Here is a 17,731-nt window from a genome sequence, read left to right on the forward strand (position 1 = left end):
AAAATACACGTTGGTAGGTGGATTGGCGACTCAAAAGTGTCCGTAGGTGTGAGTGAATGTGTGAGTGTGTGTGTTGCCCTGTGAAGGACTGGCACCCCCTCCAGGGTGTATTCCCGCCTTGCGCCCAATGATTTCATGTAGGCTTTGGACCCACCGTGACCCTGAACTGTATAAGGGTTACAGATAATGAATGCATGAATGAATGCCCAGCCCTAGGTGTACCATTGCATTGGTACTTAGTAAGAGGCTCAAATTAGAAAAAATACATCAGTGTGTTTTGGTTGGTATTATTGAACTGTTACTTTTATTGGCCTTTGTGATACTACTCGATCTGCACCAATTAATTTTATTTATCTCCCATACTTTCTTATTCTATGTGTGTATTAACATATTTGACTGAATTTCTTTGCACATTTCTCTATTTGAGGTATTATAACTCTGTATTTAAAATCTAGCTGCTATGATAACTTAACTTCCCTCAAGGGATTCATGAAATTCATAAAATCTAGCTAGCAATCTGCTGGTAACGTGTTATTAAACTTTGCAGAAGACTGGAAAACTGGAAGAAGACTGTGAACTGGAAGAAAGTTGAACGCTGTTTACTATGTGTAATACACAAGACTAGCCATTAATACCTCATACTACCCACTTCAAAACAAGAGAAATATCCCTTTAATAGGAATATGATGTTGAATAGACATAACTTCAACTATTTTAATAGTCATGTTCAGTTTAATAGTCATCTTCAGACCTCTCTAAGACCAGTTATTACTGTTAAAAAAAAGCAGTTAAGTAACTGTACTTTACTCTGAGTAAATTTCAAATGTAGAGCAACATTTCATCAAAGTAACAGTACTTTACTTCATTCATTCATTCATTATCTGTGACCCTTATCCAGTTCAGGGTCACGGTGGGTCCAGAGCCTACCTGGAATCATTGGGTGCAAGGCGGGAATACACCCTGGAGGGGGCGCCAGTCCTTCACAGGGCAACACACACTCACACATTCACTCACACACTCACACCTACGGACACTTTTGAGTCACCAATCCACCTTCCAACGTGTGTTTTTGGACCGTGGGAGGAAACCGGAGCCTGTACTTTACTTGAGTAGAATATTTTAGTACTCTTTCCACCTCTACCATAAGAGCACTAAACTGGTCATGTACAGATGTTAGATAATTATCGCTGGATCACAAATACCACCAAAGACACTATATATAGGTCCAACACTCTACAGAATGCAGTTTTACTGCTACACAGTTAAACGCCAATGTCAAAAATGGGTGCACCTTAAAGTAGCTGAATTCAGTTTTTATAAGGATATTTAGACATAAAGTGTAATTTGTGTAAACTGAAAGTGTAAAAGCAGAACGTTTCTATCTGTTCATCTATTTAATTCAGTTTACTTACCACCTCCAAGTTCAGTGGCTGAGGGAGGAGCCCAGCAGGAAGGCGGAGCTCTGGCTGGCCCCAGTTTATAATGAGTCAGTAGGTGGTGAAGCTGGGCAGGGCTTAGCAAGGCATGTTCCTCCTGTAGGCTGACCCAAGATGACTGACGAGAAAAATACTGTGAGCGGGACTTTGAATATATTCCCAAATTCCTATACAGGCTTTTTACAAAATCATCAACACTGAGCAGATGAAATTAGACTAGCATGCATATTACAGGTCCTATATTTTGTAGGTCTCATCTAAAGCCATGTAATTTACTTTAAAATCAGCATGTGAAATTTAAATGGGAGTTATTGTAGTAAATATTTATTCAGACCATTTTTGTTTCATTATTTCTATTGGTCTGTCCATCATTAAAAGTTGATAAGGGTATCAACAGCTGGTGTAAAAAACAGATACAAAATTAAATACTGGGTAAAACACTACGGTCATTTGATTTTTGACCTTTCACCTGGATAAGGCGGGTCTTGGGGATGCATAAGAAGTTGACGGTGACTGACAGCTTTTTGAGGAATTCTGAGGCGATGTCACCTAGGCCTGCCCCCTGCAGCCAGTCTAAGACCAGATCCAGATTAGTGCGGATCTGTACAGCACGGGACCAGGAAAACAAAGCATCTGACAGAACAAGAGAAAAAAATCTATCAAACACAACTAAAGACAATGCACGCATTCATAAATATCTAACCTTCGGGTAAAACATTTCCAAGACCGCACCCCTGCCACTCATTTGTATGCTGTCAAAAATAAATACACGGTTTCCAGGTTACCCCCTCGTGCTGCTATTTGGTGCTTGGTGGACTGGAACTACAAGGATAACGAAACAACTAATGGAACTTACAACCACCTGTTAGCACCATGCTTCATCAGACTTGCCTCACAGTGAGTTGTTAATTAATGACAAATAGATTATGAAAAATGTCACATAATTAAAACAGTAGCCATTGAGAAGCCTCATTTTTACACATACGATTATCAACTTTAAAAAATAACAGTATTTCATAAAGAAACCACAGAAGCAAATCTATTTGAGATTACGAATAATAAAAAAAAGTCAGGGGTTTGTAAAATGTGCATTATTGGGGTATAAACTATCATTACAACTACAATATATTGAATCTTGAGATTTCCTGGCCTTGGTGTTTTTTTTATAGTGTCAAATAGAGCAGTATCCCTCCAACAATGTTACCTCTCTCGAGCAGTGTGTTGAGGAGCGAGGTATTGGTGAAAAAGAAGAGGTAGCCAAATGTTTGGGATGTGAGAGGGGGAGAGAGGCAGGCTTCACGTGACAGTTCCAGAGAGCAGCGATAAACCTCCACCAGTCCTGCAACAGTGGGCGGCAAAGACGACACATCACCCTCCTCATGTCCCTCTTCTCCACCTCCATTTGCACTGTCCATCGATCCGGCCTTCTCTTTCTCTTTCTCCTCACTTGAGAAGGGATTGGTGTCCAATAAGGTGGGTAGTAGAGAGTACAGGGTCTGAGAGAGAGAGAAGGGGATATAAATAGACAGAATGAGCTTTTAGATTAAAGGGCCCAGTAGGTAGTGTCGCAGTCACACAGCTCCAGGGACCTGGAGGTTGTGGGTTCGATTCCCGCTCCGGGTGACTGTCTGTGAGGAGTGTGGTGTGTTCTCCCTGTGTCTGCGTGGGTTTCCTCCGGGTGACTGTCTGTGAGGAGTGTGGTGTGTTCTCCCTGTGTCTGCTGTACGTAGGTATGAGTGTGTGAGTCATGTATGAGTGTGTGTGTTGCCCGGTGTATTCCCGCCTTGCGCCCAATGATTCCAGGTAGGCTCTGAGCTAGGTCCATGATGTGTTCCTGCTTAGTGTCCAGTAATACTGTCCCAATGATACTGACCCTGATCAGGATGAAGCGATTACAGAAAAAGAATGAAAGCATGAATACATATTTCAGGTCTCTTTTTATACTCTGACTGCCACTCACCTTAGTCAGGTGGTACACACACTGCTGAAAAGTGTGCATGATGACATCATCAAGTTGTGCTAGTGCCTCAGAACAGGTGTCCATATCAGCAGACAGGACTGGGTCACCAGGGGCTGCATGAGATCATAAGAGAAATTTCATAAACACCAAAACAACATACTCATCAGCAACACAAATTTACAAAGCACCAATAATCAATATTCTTTCTACTAGAATTTTATGGACTGTATAAACCCAAGTCGTTTAAACACAGCCACATTATACGGCTGAAAGTTCCTGGGCATCTCGTCATCCAACATTTCTTCTGAAATGGGTATCAATAGGCAGATTGTTTCCCTTTACTGCAGTAACAGCCTCTTATGTGCTGCTGCTCTGTTAATGCTTTTCTATGTAGATTATACAGGCTGTTTGTGCATAACTAATTGTCTGTGTCCTCAATGGCTGCACTTAAAAGCAGTGGAATTCACAAATTATAAGGGGTATCTACAAACTTTTGGACATATTGTGTATGTTTTTATGCTGCTGCTTTGACTACCACGTCGAAGAGAAAGGGCAGAAAGGGAAAATGACATGCGGAAACAATGATTCAGGCACACAAAGACAAAACAGTTTTATCTCAGAAGATACACAGCAGCATGTGGCGTAACATTGCATTGTATTTTTATTTTGAGAAATTACACTTGTTCAAAGACACGCTGTGCCACGTTTACTTAAAACAGCAACCACTCTGTTCTTTCTAGTTTTTTTTTTTTTGGTCCTCACCCTCAAATTCCCATTCCTTCTCCATGGTTTCAACTTTAACCTGGAAAAAGTTGAGAAGCTCGGTGGCATTGGACATCCAGAACATAAGAGGTCGAAGATCAGAGGAGAGTTTCTGCACACTGGGTGGAGGGAGGTCAGCTTCTGAGTCTGGAGAACTACACAAACACACACAAATTGCTGTGTCTTATCTGGTTTATATAAAGTATTCCAATACACTGAACATCTATCAAACTCTTCTCACCAATCTGCTTTCTGCAATTAATTTAAATCTGCCTCTAGGGGTGTTTTTTAACACATGCAGTGGCAGTGAGATATGTGAAATATATCTGCCACCTTCTGTGCTTCGGTCTGTTTATTGATTAATCAGAGGAATGATGCAATTGGTGTTTTACGTATATTCATATGTTTTCTAGATTTAGATTTAAAAACTAACTGCCTTTTATTTGTTGTTGCTGTAAATAACACTGGCTTTTAAATAAGCCATTGGGCTGTGCAGGGAAACTACAAGGTTTTTGTCCATGGGAACCAAGTGTATGTTTCAGATGCAGCAGACTGAGATTAGGATGAAGAATGCGGTAGTTTTCCCTTAGGTGAGTCTTGGGGCCCCTTCTATCTTCTGCTCAGCCCACAGAATATCTTTCTTACATAAGCCAAAAGACAAGTAGGACAGTTCATATAAGGTGTGTTTTAAATAATTATTTAAAGCACAGAGAGAAGTACAGTGTCTTACGTTTGTGTGGGGTATTTGTCTCCAAACTCTTTAATGTTGTCCTGAGAAATGAATAATTGAAAAGAGAGAGAGAGAGAGACAAGAGATTAGACCAGCCTCGGATGAATGCTTGGGCGGGTGTGTTTGGCCGATGTGTCCGGACAATGACAGCACATTTTCCAAACGGGTGGAAATGACATCAGTCAACCTCTGTTTACAAACTCCAGCGAAATACCAGTGAAAGCCCATGTGTGTGTGCGCAGCTGTGGCTCCTCAAACCACAGCCTGCCCTTGCCCCAGCTCCAGCACACACACAACAAGCCTCAGGACACTTACGTGCAGAGAGTCTGCTTCAGTTATATCATGTGTTTTTCTATAATCACTCTATTTGTGGTTAGAACTGGACAGTAGCAACAGAGCAGCTATGCACTGATGAACTATAACAACAAGTTAACTGTAGGAAGTATATCTTGATACATTCTGATAATACTGTTGTCATTATTATCACAATTTTCATTTTACTACAGGCATTATACTGATAGATGCCGTTTCACTACAGTTTAAATAAATATGAGCTGCAGTTTGACTGAAGTCATAGAACTACACTATCTATGTAAACGTTTGTAGGCAACCCTTATAACTAGTGAAGTCAGCTACTGTATAATAATGCACAACTGTAGCCACAGATGATCAGCTGTGCAAACCAAATTGTTAAAGCTTCACAGAAAAGCTTTAAAGAAATTGAATGCTCAGGCGCGGAGGTCACCCTTCTCGGTGCCAAACAAACAAACAGACAAACTACTTCTTTCTTTTATGTAATTTTAGATTCAAATACATACCCACACGATTGCCTTTATCTGATTGGCTGCCTTTAACAGCAGCTGTGGGGTTAGAGCTGGATCAAGATGTTTGGAGGTGTAGTCAATCATGAGTGACAACAGATAGGCTGGGGCTAGAGCTCCACACCCTGAATCTGGAGTCGAATTCTTGGATATAATTTCCTAAAAGAAAAATCACAAGTTAATTTCAGAGGAAAGAAATTACATGCTTATCTCTAACTGTAAAAGTTTTGCATTTATAAATTAATTATTTAACGGTACCATTTGCTGAACCAAGGGAAATTCAATTTCGTTATTAATATATATATCTTTATCCCCGTAGAAAACTCAAAAAAGGCAGTGCGATGCGTCTTGAGTTTACACGACATGTGAACCCCTCAGTGACACTGCTAACCTCAAAAAATTACTGCTTATTTAGGTCGTGCCAGAAACATTATATAGGATACAAGTCACTGGTTGAAAAAAAAAAAGACTATATTCACCAGTGTTATTGGTATAAAAATGTAAACTTGTCAACGCTCTCAGTGTTAATTTAACACTTGTGAATTTGCTGTGTATAAACTTTCGATGCTATTTTGCTCCAGTTTTTTGATAGAGATTTAAGGTTCTGAAGTATTATTTTGGCTTTTAAATCTGGGTTCATAGTTATCTCATTATTCAAAGAGGATTGAGTCTGCTTTTGAAAGGATGACAATAATTTGTTGTCACGGTGAGTGTAAAATGGACGGAAGATTTGGGTCAAACCTGTAGCAAGGTGTCAGCGTCTTTAGCCTGGAACTTCAGCATTGACTCAGAGGAACTTAGATACTGCCTCAGAGCTTCCTGCCTATCCGTCATGTTTCCAGGCCCAAAGGATGTGGTGGTGTCACCCTGCCAGGGCGGGGCCAAAGCTATGGGTGGGGCAGGGGTAACTCTGGGGTCACGGTACAGGAACAGGAAGTGATTGCCAAGCCCAATCAAATCTCCAGGTTTGAGCACTGTCTCCCTGTACAGTACAACTCCATTGTGAGTGACAGCTCCTCCTCTGAATGGACGCATCAGAGCTGTGTAAAGAACAACGGTTTAATAAAGATACAACATCCACACTGATCTACCAGAGCTTGTCAAATGGTATTAAAGTCTTTACAGGTGAGTACAAGCTGTTACTGCGTGGAAGGGAGCAGACTAGATCTAATTTGATAGGAAGGAGTTCACACACTTCTGACCATACCACGTAAATAAATGAGCTCTGTTTCGGCTGGAAGCCCTGTGTTTTGTCTCATTCAAAAAGCAACCTGACCTGAAACACTTTCATAGCCTCAAATTGGCAGGTATAGAGAAATGCAACATAACAAAGAAAATAAATTCACAATAGGCCATTTACCTTGGTCAGTTTCCAATTATGGACTGAATTAAAATGTAGATGATATTTAAAATGTGAATGTTAACATACATCAATCTTTCGACATTTCGAGCATGAAAAACATAGTACCTGTTGATGTTGTAATATGATATATACATATATTTGACAATGGAAAAATATATATAATAAAACTGGAGTGAGTTTTCAGGGTGGTACGCAGCAGGTAGTGGCGCTGTTACACAGCTACCGGGATCTAGTTCTGGGGTTGTGGGTTCAAATCCCACTTCGGGTGACTGTCTGTGAGGAGTGTGGTGTGTTCTTCCTGTGTCTGCGTGGGTTTCCTCCGGGTGACTGTCTGTGAGGAGTGTGGTGTGTTCTCCCTGTATCCGTGTGGGTTTCCTCCGGGTGCTCCAGTTACCTCCCATGGTCCAAAAACTCATGTTGGTAGGTGATATGGCTACTCAAAGTGTCCGTAGGTGTGAGTGTGTATGAGTAAATGTGTCACCCGGACTGACACACCCTCCAGTCTTGCATCCAGTGATTCCGGGTAGGCTCCGGACCCACCACAGCCCTGAACTGGATAAGCGGTTCCAGACAATGGATTAATGAATAGAGTGAGTTTTCCTGTTTTATATAAAAAGTAATCCAAATAAGGTGCTATTGTGTTTTTGTTTCTTCATTAGCCAAATGCTAATTTTATAAGGTTAGCGGACTGCAGATTGCTCCATTTCATTCCAGATAATAAATTATACATGTTGTGTTTATACAAAAACACAGAAGGCAGATTTTTCTTTTCCATACTATGACCAAACTTTCTCCTGACCAAAGTGTCCTTCAGTGTCAAAATCACCTTGTTTGGCATTAAAATGTCAAGGAAACCTAAAATTTATAACTCACAGTACCACTAAACAATAAAAATGTCTGCGTGTACACTAAACAGTTTTTTGTTTTTCTTATATTGCTTATGTAAGAAGTTTCATAATATATCAACAAGACATGTTTTACACAAGCTTTTTTCCATTATTTATTAAAAAAGGACTAATGTTTCATATACAAAACAGATTATTTATTCATTCATTATCTGTAACCCTCATCCAGTTCAGGGTCGCGGTGGGTCCAGAGTGTACCTGGAATCATTGGGCGCAAGGCAGGAATACACCCTGGAGGAGGCACCAGTCCTTCACAGGGAGAACACACACACTCCTCACAGACAGTCACCCGGAGGAAACCCACGCAGACACAGGGAGAACACACCACACTCCTCACAGACAGTCACCCGGAGGAAACCCACGCAGACACAGGGAGAACACACCACACTCCTCACAGACAGTCACCCGGAGGAAACCCACACAGACACAGGAAGAACACACCACACTCCTCACAGACAGTCACCCGGAGGAAACCCACGCAGACACAGGAAGAAAACACCACACTCCTCACAGACAGTCACCCGGAGGAAGCCCACGCAGACACAGGGAGAACACACCGCACTCCTCACAGACAGTCACCCGGAGGAAACCCACACAGACACAGGGAGAACACACCACACTCCTCACAGACAGTCACCCGAAGGAAACCCACGCAGACACAGGGAGAACACACCACACTCCTCACAGACAGTCACCCGGAGGAAACCCACGCAGACACAGGGAGAACACACCACACTCCTCACAGACAGTCACCCGGAGGAAACCCACGCAGACACAGGGAGAACACACCACACTCCTCACAGACAGTCACCTGGAGCGGGACTTGAACCCACAACCTCCAGGTTGACTGCAACACTTTCATTTATCTTTTTAAAAATTGTTTTACAATTCTTAAACATTTCTGTATAATTTTGTAACTAATAATGATCAGAGAGAGTTGGTGTGTTCTCCCTGTGTCCACGTGGGTTTCCTCCGGGTGCTCCGGTTTCCTCCCACAGTCCAAAAACACACGTTGGTAGGTGTATTGGCGACTCAAAGTGTCCGTGTGAGTGTGTGAGTGAATGTGTGTGTGTCTTTATTGCCCTGTGAAGGACTGGCGCCCCCTCCAGGGTGTATTCCCGCCTTGCGCCCAATGATTCCAGGTAGGCTCTGGACCAACCGCGACCCTGAACTGGATAAGGGTTACAGATAATGAATGAATGAATGAATGATGAGAGAGGATAGGATCTCATTATTATGTGAGAACAAGACATAATTTGAGATGTTAACGCTTCACTGCGAGATTCTAAATCATTATTTGGGAATGTTACTGTTGTATCTCAAACCATTTATATTTATGAATTATAATATATAAATGGTGTCACATTATTAAAATAATAATCATGAATAATCGCAGTTTGCGCAGTTAAAGGCTAAAATATTTTAAAATACAAAGGAAATGCATTAAATGTAACACTTTATGTATTTTATAACATTATATGCATTTTAGTTAAAAGGTGGACAAAATTAGCTTTATCTGAGTGGATTTATTACTTTCAGTATTTCAGGTACATTATATTTAACTGGATTAATGTTTGTTGTAGCATATCTTCAAGAAATGGAACCTTACAGAGCACTATTTAGGAAAGCATGACTGAATATGCTTGACCATTTCCAAAACAGAATTCCATCTTGATGACATATTGTATGAGTGACTCCTGCTTTTGCCTATTTGCAACATGCTACTGTGCTAGCAATGGTGGGCGTTTAGTGGACTGTGTTTAGAGTGTGTAGCAATATTTCGGCATTTGGCTAGAGCACAGTCAAATGCAGTGTTCTGCAGACACACTACCACAGAACATTGTATAATGTGTGTGAGGCAGAGCATGAGTTCTAACTGCAGCTTTCTTGCTTCTACAATTATGTTCCTTGCACTGTTTTATTGAAATGTATTAAATTTCTCTTGAATGTTCCATGAAATGCTCAGTGCTTGACTCGCTTCAGCATAGTGTCTAATTTATGTTTTCTTAGTAAACTATCTGGTCTTCATGAAACAGAACCAGGTGAACTGCAGCAGCCAAGTTATGTTTAGCCAATCAGGAGAGAGCAGACCACACCTCATCTGGTTCTGTTTGGAGTGTATTAGATTAGTTAATTTAGTTAAAACCGAGGGGCGCCCACACAGTTAGGAGAGCAATGTGACACACTGGAAAATGTCAAGAAATGTCTGGATCTCAGGGATGGGTATTTCAGTCAAATATGGTCTTTGATTTTTCATGGCATTCATCAATTAATAATTAAGTAATAGTTGATTAATCCCTTCCTTGGGCCCAGCAATAATCTTTAGGCTTAATGTGCTTACTCAATTTGTCACTAGTAAGCTCCAATCTGGGCCAGTATGAAAGTAGACCACCACAGGCCGTGAAGCTACCTGAATTAGCTGGGATCTGCTCTACTTTGCTAGGGCCTCCACCAAGGTTTAAATTTTAAGGTGCCCTCTGGTGGACTAAAAAAGTTATGACACGGGCACATATTACAAAAACATGTCATTATTAAAAAGATAACCTTCACATTACAGATATATCTGGAATATTATTTTTTATTAATAATAATAATAATTGATATCTATATATATTCTTTTTTCCAAAGGTTCTGTGCCTACAATACCTTGGCCTCTGGGTTGGTCAGGGACAGCCGAGTCCCTCCTGACCAGAAGGTGTCGTGTGAGCATATCCGGAGCTGAGAGGAAAGTGTCCACTCTGAGTGGCCTCTTCCCCTTCCTCTCTCTCTCTCTGTCCTTCTCCCTCTCTCGGAATGTAGGCTTCCTCCCGAAAACATGAGTGTGACCTGCCATGATGTACAGAACAAAGTCCTGGACAACAACAACAACAACAAAAAAACTTTTTTAGACCTTTGTACACATTTGTAGAGTACCTGGATCTTTCTTACTAAATTTTTTATTTATTATTATTATACCAAATATGTTTGTGTGTGTGTGTGTGTGTGTGTGTGAGCAGTTGCTGAACTTTAATCTAGCTGAAATCATCTAGTTATTGGGGTCTGCAATTACATGAGTCTGCAATTAATGTAGCATTCACTGTATGGCAATAATAAATGTGGAGTGAATTTAAACCAATATAAAGAAAGCGTATATATGTATATGCGAATATCTGTACTATTTGGGAAAATTTATCCCATAGGTATCATTTAGCCAAATCATTTTCAAATAAAACTACACAACCGCCAGAGTTTAAAACAAATACAGCACCTATTGTGTTAGAAAGAGAGAGAGAGATAGAAAGAAATATACAAAACAGTGGTTGATACAAACAGTGGTTGGAAAGAAAAATAGACTGTTGTCATTTTAGATACGGTTGTTATGAAAATGGGCTCTATCAGCGATCTTAAGTTGTTCAGAAATGCGGAGCTGATATGGGATGAAGTGTGTTACAGTTTTGAATAATGTTCTCTTGTGTGAGGTCATTGTGCGGTGGGACAGATGTAGACATAGCGAGTGTGTGGACGTGTTGTGAGACCCCTGTGGCCATTGTGTGGCTGTGTGTAGATGTTTTGTGCATTCTGAACACCATATCCACTCTGAGGTATGAGAGAGGAGATGGTATGTGGAGATAAGAGGGATGCAGGTATGAAGTCATGAGGACACTATCAGTGTGATAGAGTTGTGTTGCATGTCTAGCCTTGCTTTGGTCATAGCCCTGCAGCAACAGGAAATATGGCCGGTCTGTGGGAGGGAGGATCAGGCTCTGTGACATCACTTCAAGGTCACAGGTCTCTCTTTCATCTTCTGCTGCTCTTGAGTGTCTCTCTGCCTCTGCCTGGACCCTCGAACCTGTAACCTTTGGGAAAAGGGCATTACGTGTTTATTTTTTTCAGATTTAAATGGTCAAAGGCTGAAATGCAATTTTTGTAACAAATTAAGCTTAAGGCCCGCAGGCAATTTAAAAATCACACTCTTCCAAAGGGCCAATTTGATATCAAAACTATTAATCTCTTAGCCTCGGTATAAGAATACCAAGTCTTTGCCTCCATATATATGTCATATTCCTGTTCTATCTTTGCTTCTTTTTCCTTGCAGGGCCTCACCTCTCCTGACTCTGTGTTTATCATGCTCACAATGTTCTTCCTGTCCTGAGGTTCTCCATTGGTCGGTGTGTTTCCTCCTCGTCTTGGGTCGTTGTTGGCCTGGTTTCCCTGGCGGCGTCTGAGGGTCAGGTTCATGTCACTGATACTCCGCCGAAGCTCTGTGTTTCTCCCTCTATGACCGCGCTCTTCAGGACCACTTCCTGAGGACATTCGACTGCGTCTCCAACGAACTGCAAGAGAGAGACAGAAAATTCTCTAACCTTTCTAACAGTCACTCTGTGCTATTCCTTTTCTGTTTCATTTAAATACACTTTGATTGCTTCCATTGATACTTTACACTAAAAGTGTATAACTGTGTACTAAACACAATTAATTTATTTTTACTGACGCCTAGTGGGCTGTACGTACCAAAGATTCTGTAGTGAACTTATTTTAAGCATGGCCACCCTTATGTGGGTGATCCACTCAATGGAGCATGAACAGGTACGATCACTTCTTACAAGGGAATTTGGTTCTTCATCTCAGTTTACAAACAAATGTAAAAATGGTAAGCATTCACTTGCAAAAATATTTTTGTTACATTTCAGTGGTAAAAAAAATGATGGCTGCTTTAAAAAGGGGAATAAAAGGGACCCTTTAAAAAGGGGACCACTGTTGAGTTACCTTGGGAGTTCTCTCCCTCCCTTTCTCTTTCCTTCTCCCTTTCTTTCTCCTCTCTCTCATACTCATCGCGGCGCTGGATCTCAAATCTCCGTTCAAAGCCTTCTTTGGGCCTCCACATGTCCACCAGCAGCAGGGGGCATTCCCAGGGAGCCACACTCCTCCGGCACTCTGTCTGCCACTCGACGGCTCCATCCGCCTGCCGAATGGGCTTTCCAATGACATCACATAACAGGAAGTCCTCGGGGGAATGCTTCTGCAGAGCTGAGCAGGTGCATAGGAAATCAGGACAATCACGTGTAAGAAACATCCTCAGGGTCACTTATGTCATTCCCTAGTTTAGAAAACCCAACCAGACACTCTTGTTTTTTTGCTGCTTTTTGAGTTGTTGTAGAGTGCCAATAACCACATAAACTCTATGCACAAACATTTGTAGGAAACCTTATATTTAGTGATTTCAGCTGCTTTAATGTGCACCCATTGTGGCCAGCACAAAAAGCTTGTGTAATCGCAGCTGAAAAAGTGGAGCAGCCACACATGAACTTAATATAAAAAGTGCTGGATGAAAGGGATAAAAGTCATATTAACTATGACTGAGGAGCAAAATCCAATTTATTTAGGATGAGTTGGATTGGTTGGGGGCGGCACGGTGGCGCAGCAGGTAGTGTCACACAGCTCCAGGGGCCTGAAGGTTGTGGGTTCGATTCCCGCTTCAGGTGACTGTCTGTGAGGAGTTGGTGTGTTCTCCCCGTGTCCGCGTGGGTTTCCTCCGGGTGCTCCGGTTTCCTCCCACAGTCCAAAAACACATGTTGGTAGGTGGATTGGCGACTCAAAAGTGTCCGTAGGTGTGAATGTGTGAGTGAATGTGTGTATGTGTGTGTGTTGCCCTGTGAAGGACTGGCGCTCCCTCCAGGGTGTATTCCCGCTTTGCGCCCAATTATTCCAGGTAGGCTCTGGACCCACCGTGACCCTGAACTGGATAAGCGCTTACAGATAATGAATGAATGGATTGGTTGGTGATTCAAAGATAATAATTCACCATCAGTAAATGGGGGACAAGCTACTTCATTCCTTCATTGTCTGTAACCTTTTATCCAGTTCAAGGTCACGGTGGGTCAGGAGCTTACCTGAAATCAATGGATGCAAGGCAAGGACACACCCTGGACGAGGCATCAGTCCATCACAGGGCACATCACACACTCATACATTCTCTCATAATTTCACACCTATGGACACTTTAGCATGGTCAATCCACCTAGCAACATATTTTTGGACAGTGAGAGGCAACAGGAGCACTCAGAGGAAACCCATGCAGACACAGAGAGAACACGCCAAACTTCTCACAGACAAGTCACCTTAAGGAGGGCTCGATCCCACTACCCCTTGCGCCAGTGTGCATTACACCGTACAAATCATGACATTTTGACCCATAGACAAAAAGAAATAGTAGCGCCACATTCCTACATGAAGAACATCAATATTATCCAATAAAAAATAATGATATATATTCACCTATGTCCTCACTCTCATTCTCCCTCTCCCTTTCGGTGTAGCGAGTGATGACTTGTTGAATGAGTTGTCTGGCTGTAGAGTGGATGTTGGCCAGTAAACTACGGTAATTGGCGCCACTTGAAAGTGCATCTCCATAGATTTTGACCAACCCAGGGGCAGAGGATGAAGCTGGAGGCAGGAAGTGATGCGATGAAGGGGCGGCAGAGTGTGCCCACAATTCTCTCTCCCTTTCCCCGATCGCCCGATCACGATCACTATTGGAACGCCCTCGCAGGAACAGGTGGGACAGGCGTTTGGCCCGAGACTGCGGCTGATTGGCTGGCCGTGGCCGAAGGAAAGTGGGAGCGGGGGAGGGCGGGGCTAAAGAGGGGCTGGAGAATGAAAGAGAGGAGGGAGCGGATGGGGACGTGGCTTCGTGCACTGACGCTGCATCAGAGCTAGTGGTAGATCTGAGGATATGAACATGAAAACAGAAAAAATATATAGGGTTAACATCAAGGATAACTTGTAACTTATATATAATATATATTCACATTTAAAAGAAGACTGTACAGCTTCAAAATCGTTGTGATGCTTCATTGACCTCTAATATGGAGAATAAATCCTCTTGGCTCAGCACTGCAGAAACTGTATTATGTAACTTTTGGTGGATGGTAGGAAATCACAGCCTCTCACTACCCCTTCTCATTCATTTCAGTAGTGCTGTAAAAATGAATTACATTAGGGGGATCCATTGGGTAGGTCGAATTAGGCACATTGAGAAGCACTCTCATCTGATCCACCCCTCCTTAAATAGCAACCTTGTTATTGTGCCACATTAACTTCAAACATTCTGAACTGAGAAAGTTGACAGAGACTACAGGTATAGCTAGATAACCTATAGATATTTTAAATATATGTTTGATAGGAACAAGGCAGCCTATAGACACAAGAAAGGGCCTGTATCCCACTTGACGAGCATAAAGCCCTCAACATTGGGCTGTAGAAGAGTGTAGATATTAACTGTTTTCCTGTAGCTAGTCATAGCGCGTCATTCAGTAGTTTTTGGACGAATTAGAGTATTTTTTGTGTTTCAAAACTAATCTTGAATCGTCGATATTTAACCTCAGTATCGACCTCCTGGCTGAAACGAGTCCGTGCTAAAGAATAACGTCATCCGAACGGTCTAACTATGGAATACCCAATGTTATCGAGAAGTAAGTTACTCTCTAAATACCTATTTACACTACTTTGACAAAATCGAAAGAGAAAAGCTAGCGCTAAGCGGTCAGCATTAACCAGAAAATATGTCAGAAAATAAACCTGCTCCAGATTAAAACTTTAGCACTCTCGGCTGAGCAGGTGACCACAAACTAATTTTTCAAGACGATACAAGTGATAATAAACCATTTATTGTTATTGTAATAGAATATTTAACCTATTTCTCCTCAGTCTGTGGCGGTTATGCCCGCTTTACCTCAGGTGATCCGGTTTGTCCGTTAAAATTTGAATGTAAACTGAGTGACTGACTGCACGCGCGTAGAGAAGCAGTATGCAGTAGGTAACATGAACTGTATTAAAAGCGAATTCCACCAAATTGTTCCAAACGTCTTCATAGTTCTGACATGTTTTTAAAATAACTGGCTCCTTAAAGGAAAATGTACAGATTTCATTGTGATAAGAACCGGGCGTCTGAAGTTTACAACTACCATGTGGCCATTTTATTTAATTATAGACTATTAAACTTCTGAGTTTTATATTTATTTCAGATGAAGAAAAAATTAACATACATCTGTATATCTGAAATAATATATAATACAAAGAATAATTATTTATTTATTTTATAGGCTGAGACCTTATCTCAAACAAAGTCTAAGGCATCATATTCATACATTCTTCATATAACTTCCTGTGAGTACATCAATAAATTATAACATGGTTCATTCTGGTTTCATTTACGCCCATTGTGAATAATTCTGACTTGTACTACATCCTAAGATCTTTTGTTTATTAGTGGATTACTTGTATAAAATGTATTGGTTTGTAATAATAAATGCAAATTGCTTAAAATATAAATGCACCATTGGCCATGGAAGCACCATGGCCACACCTGTCTGGTCAGCCAGTAACAGGCAAATTACAGCACACAGATATTTGGAATTAACCGTTCACTGGTAAGCGCAATGGTGTCAAATTGCCAAGAAATCCACCTATTGCTGAGACATGGTTAAAGTGTGCAGATGGGTACTAGCGAAGCTTGACATGGGCTAGCCCACTCAGGGCAATCTGAGAGTTGAGCATGATATTTGATTGGGAAAGAATGCCTGCTCTGAACTCACCTCCCAAGCAGCTTTATTTTATAACAGTATTATGACATCTCAAAGTCGGAAGGCAACTCAAAGTCAGAAGGCAACTCAAAGTCGGACATTAGTGGTATGAAGGCATAGGTTTCTCCAGCCCTCCCACAGTAGAATAACCTGTGGCACATCACCAACACAGAAGTGCAGCATTTTCCTCTGCTAATCTCTCCCTCTCAAGGAAAATGGAGCAATTTACCACCTCCAACCACCAGAAAATGTCCTCAGCTCTGGCGGTCAGAACCCTCAATTTGTCCAGCCTTAGTGACAGGGAGAAACTGGAGATCCTAGATGCTCTGACCATAAATAGCTATTTGCCCCAGCCATTGCAGCAATGCGCCAAAAACAAACAAAAAAAAAGGAAAGAAAAGAAAGAAAGAAGCAACACGTAGTAGAGTCAAGGAGAGGCATTCTTCTTTTTGCCTCACAAAATGGCTCCTTGCTTGTCCTTTATGGTGGAGTTCAAGCCCCTGCCACTGGTAAGAGATTTCAGAGTCACCAAACCAGACTCCTGCAGGCTCGAGCCATTCCTCTACCTGATGGCTCAGCCAAAAGCCCACACAAACTGACCACTAGCCACAGCCCTGACCACACCCCACTAACCCCAAGGATAGGCAGGGGACCTAGTGCTAATTCTCCAGCACATGTGGGGCACAGTTAGCACTTAGGGACTCTAGGTCTGGCTGCCCCCAGTCACAGCAGAGCAGTTCTCATCCTCATTTCAATGGTATGAGATTTGGGTTTGAAAATGCCCACTTCATAGACCAATTCTACTTAGACACCCTCAAAACTGTGCTTAAGGAAAAAAGGGTGGCGAAGTGTCACAAACTCTACCAGACATGTATTTTCACACACAATAACTGTTTTTGGTATAAATTAAAAATTGATTTATGCAAGTAGGCAGTCAGCTGAGAGTTTAATATTGTTCAAAACCAAAAAACATTGAATAAGTTGAGCCAGCTAACATTTGGCCTGACAAAGTACACCTGCCCACCACTGCTGTGTTTAAGCAAGCGCTCCTGTAGCAGCCTGTTACACATGTAGTTCATCCCTGGTCCTACCTACGGTTAACAGGGTAAGGCTTCCACCACTTTAAACAAGTTTCAAGAACTTTATTTACACATCCACTATAATTAGTTTGCCACACATGATTGTTTCATGAT

General features: G+C 41.7%; 1 protein-coding gene across 4 annotated transcripts in view; it reads right to left on the bottom strand.

Annotated features, from left to right (window-relative positions):
• Positions 1 to 17,731, bottom strand: part of rasip1 (Ras interacting protein 1) — a 56,678-nt gene that overhangs the window by 34,337 nt on the left and 4,610 nt on the right. For all 4 annotated transcript variants that reach the window (XR_010804324.1, XR_010804323.1, XM_066682441.1 and 1 more), the window contains exons 3-15: positions 14,233 to 14,681; positions 12,724 to 12,984; positions 12,061 to 12,290; positions 11,655 to 11,813; positions 10,624 to 10,828; positions 6,451 to 6,749; positions 5,707 to 5,868; positions 4,889 to 4,929; positions 4,159 to 4,313; positions 3,397 to 3,509; positions 2,641 to 2,932; positions 1,906 to 2,069; positions 1,413 to 1,554 (exon numbers count right to left, since the gene is read on the bottom strand). Coding sequence is in view for 2 of the 4 variants with exons in the window: in XM_066682441.1 (XP_066538538.1) it covers positions 1,413 to 1,554; positions 1,906 to 2,069; positions 2,641 to 2,932; positions 3,397 to 3,509; positions 4,159 to 4,313; positions 4,889 to 4,929; positions 5,707 to 5,868; positions 6,451 to 6,749; positions 10,624 to 10,828; positions 11,655 to 11,813; positions 12,061 to 12,290; positions 12,724 to 12,984; positions 14,233 to 14,681 (2,672 nt within the window). In the remaining 2 variants the exon portion in view is untranslated. The remainder of the gene's footprint in view (positions 1 to 1,412; positions 1,555 to 1,905; positions 2,070 to 2,640; positions 2,933 to 3,396; positions 3,510 to 4,158; positions 4,314 to 4,888; positions 4,930 to 5,706; positions 5,869 to 6,450; positions 6,750 to 10,623; positions 10,829 to 11,654; positions 11,814 to 12,060; positions 12,291 to 12,723; positions 12,985 to 14,232; positions 14,682 to 17,731) is intronic.

This window comes from Hoplias malabaricus, chromosome 10 (assembly GCF_029633855.1).
Source record: "Hoplias malabaricus isolate fHopMal1 chromosome 10, fHopMal1.hap1, whole genome shotgun sequence".
Taxonomy (NCBI): Eukaryota; Metazoa; Chordata; class Actinopteri; order Characiformes; family Erythrinidae; genus Hoplias; species Hoplias malabaricus.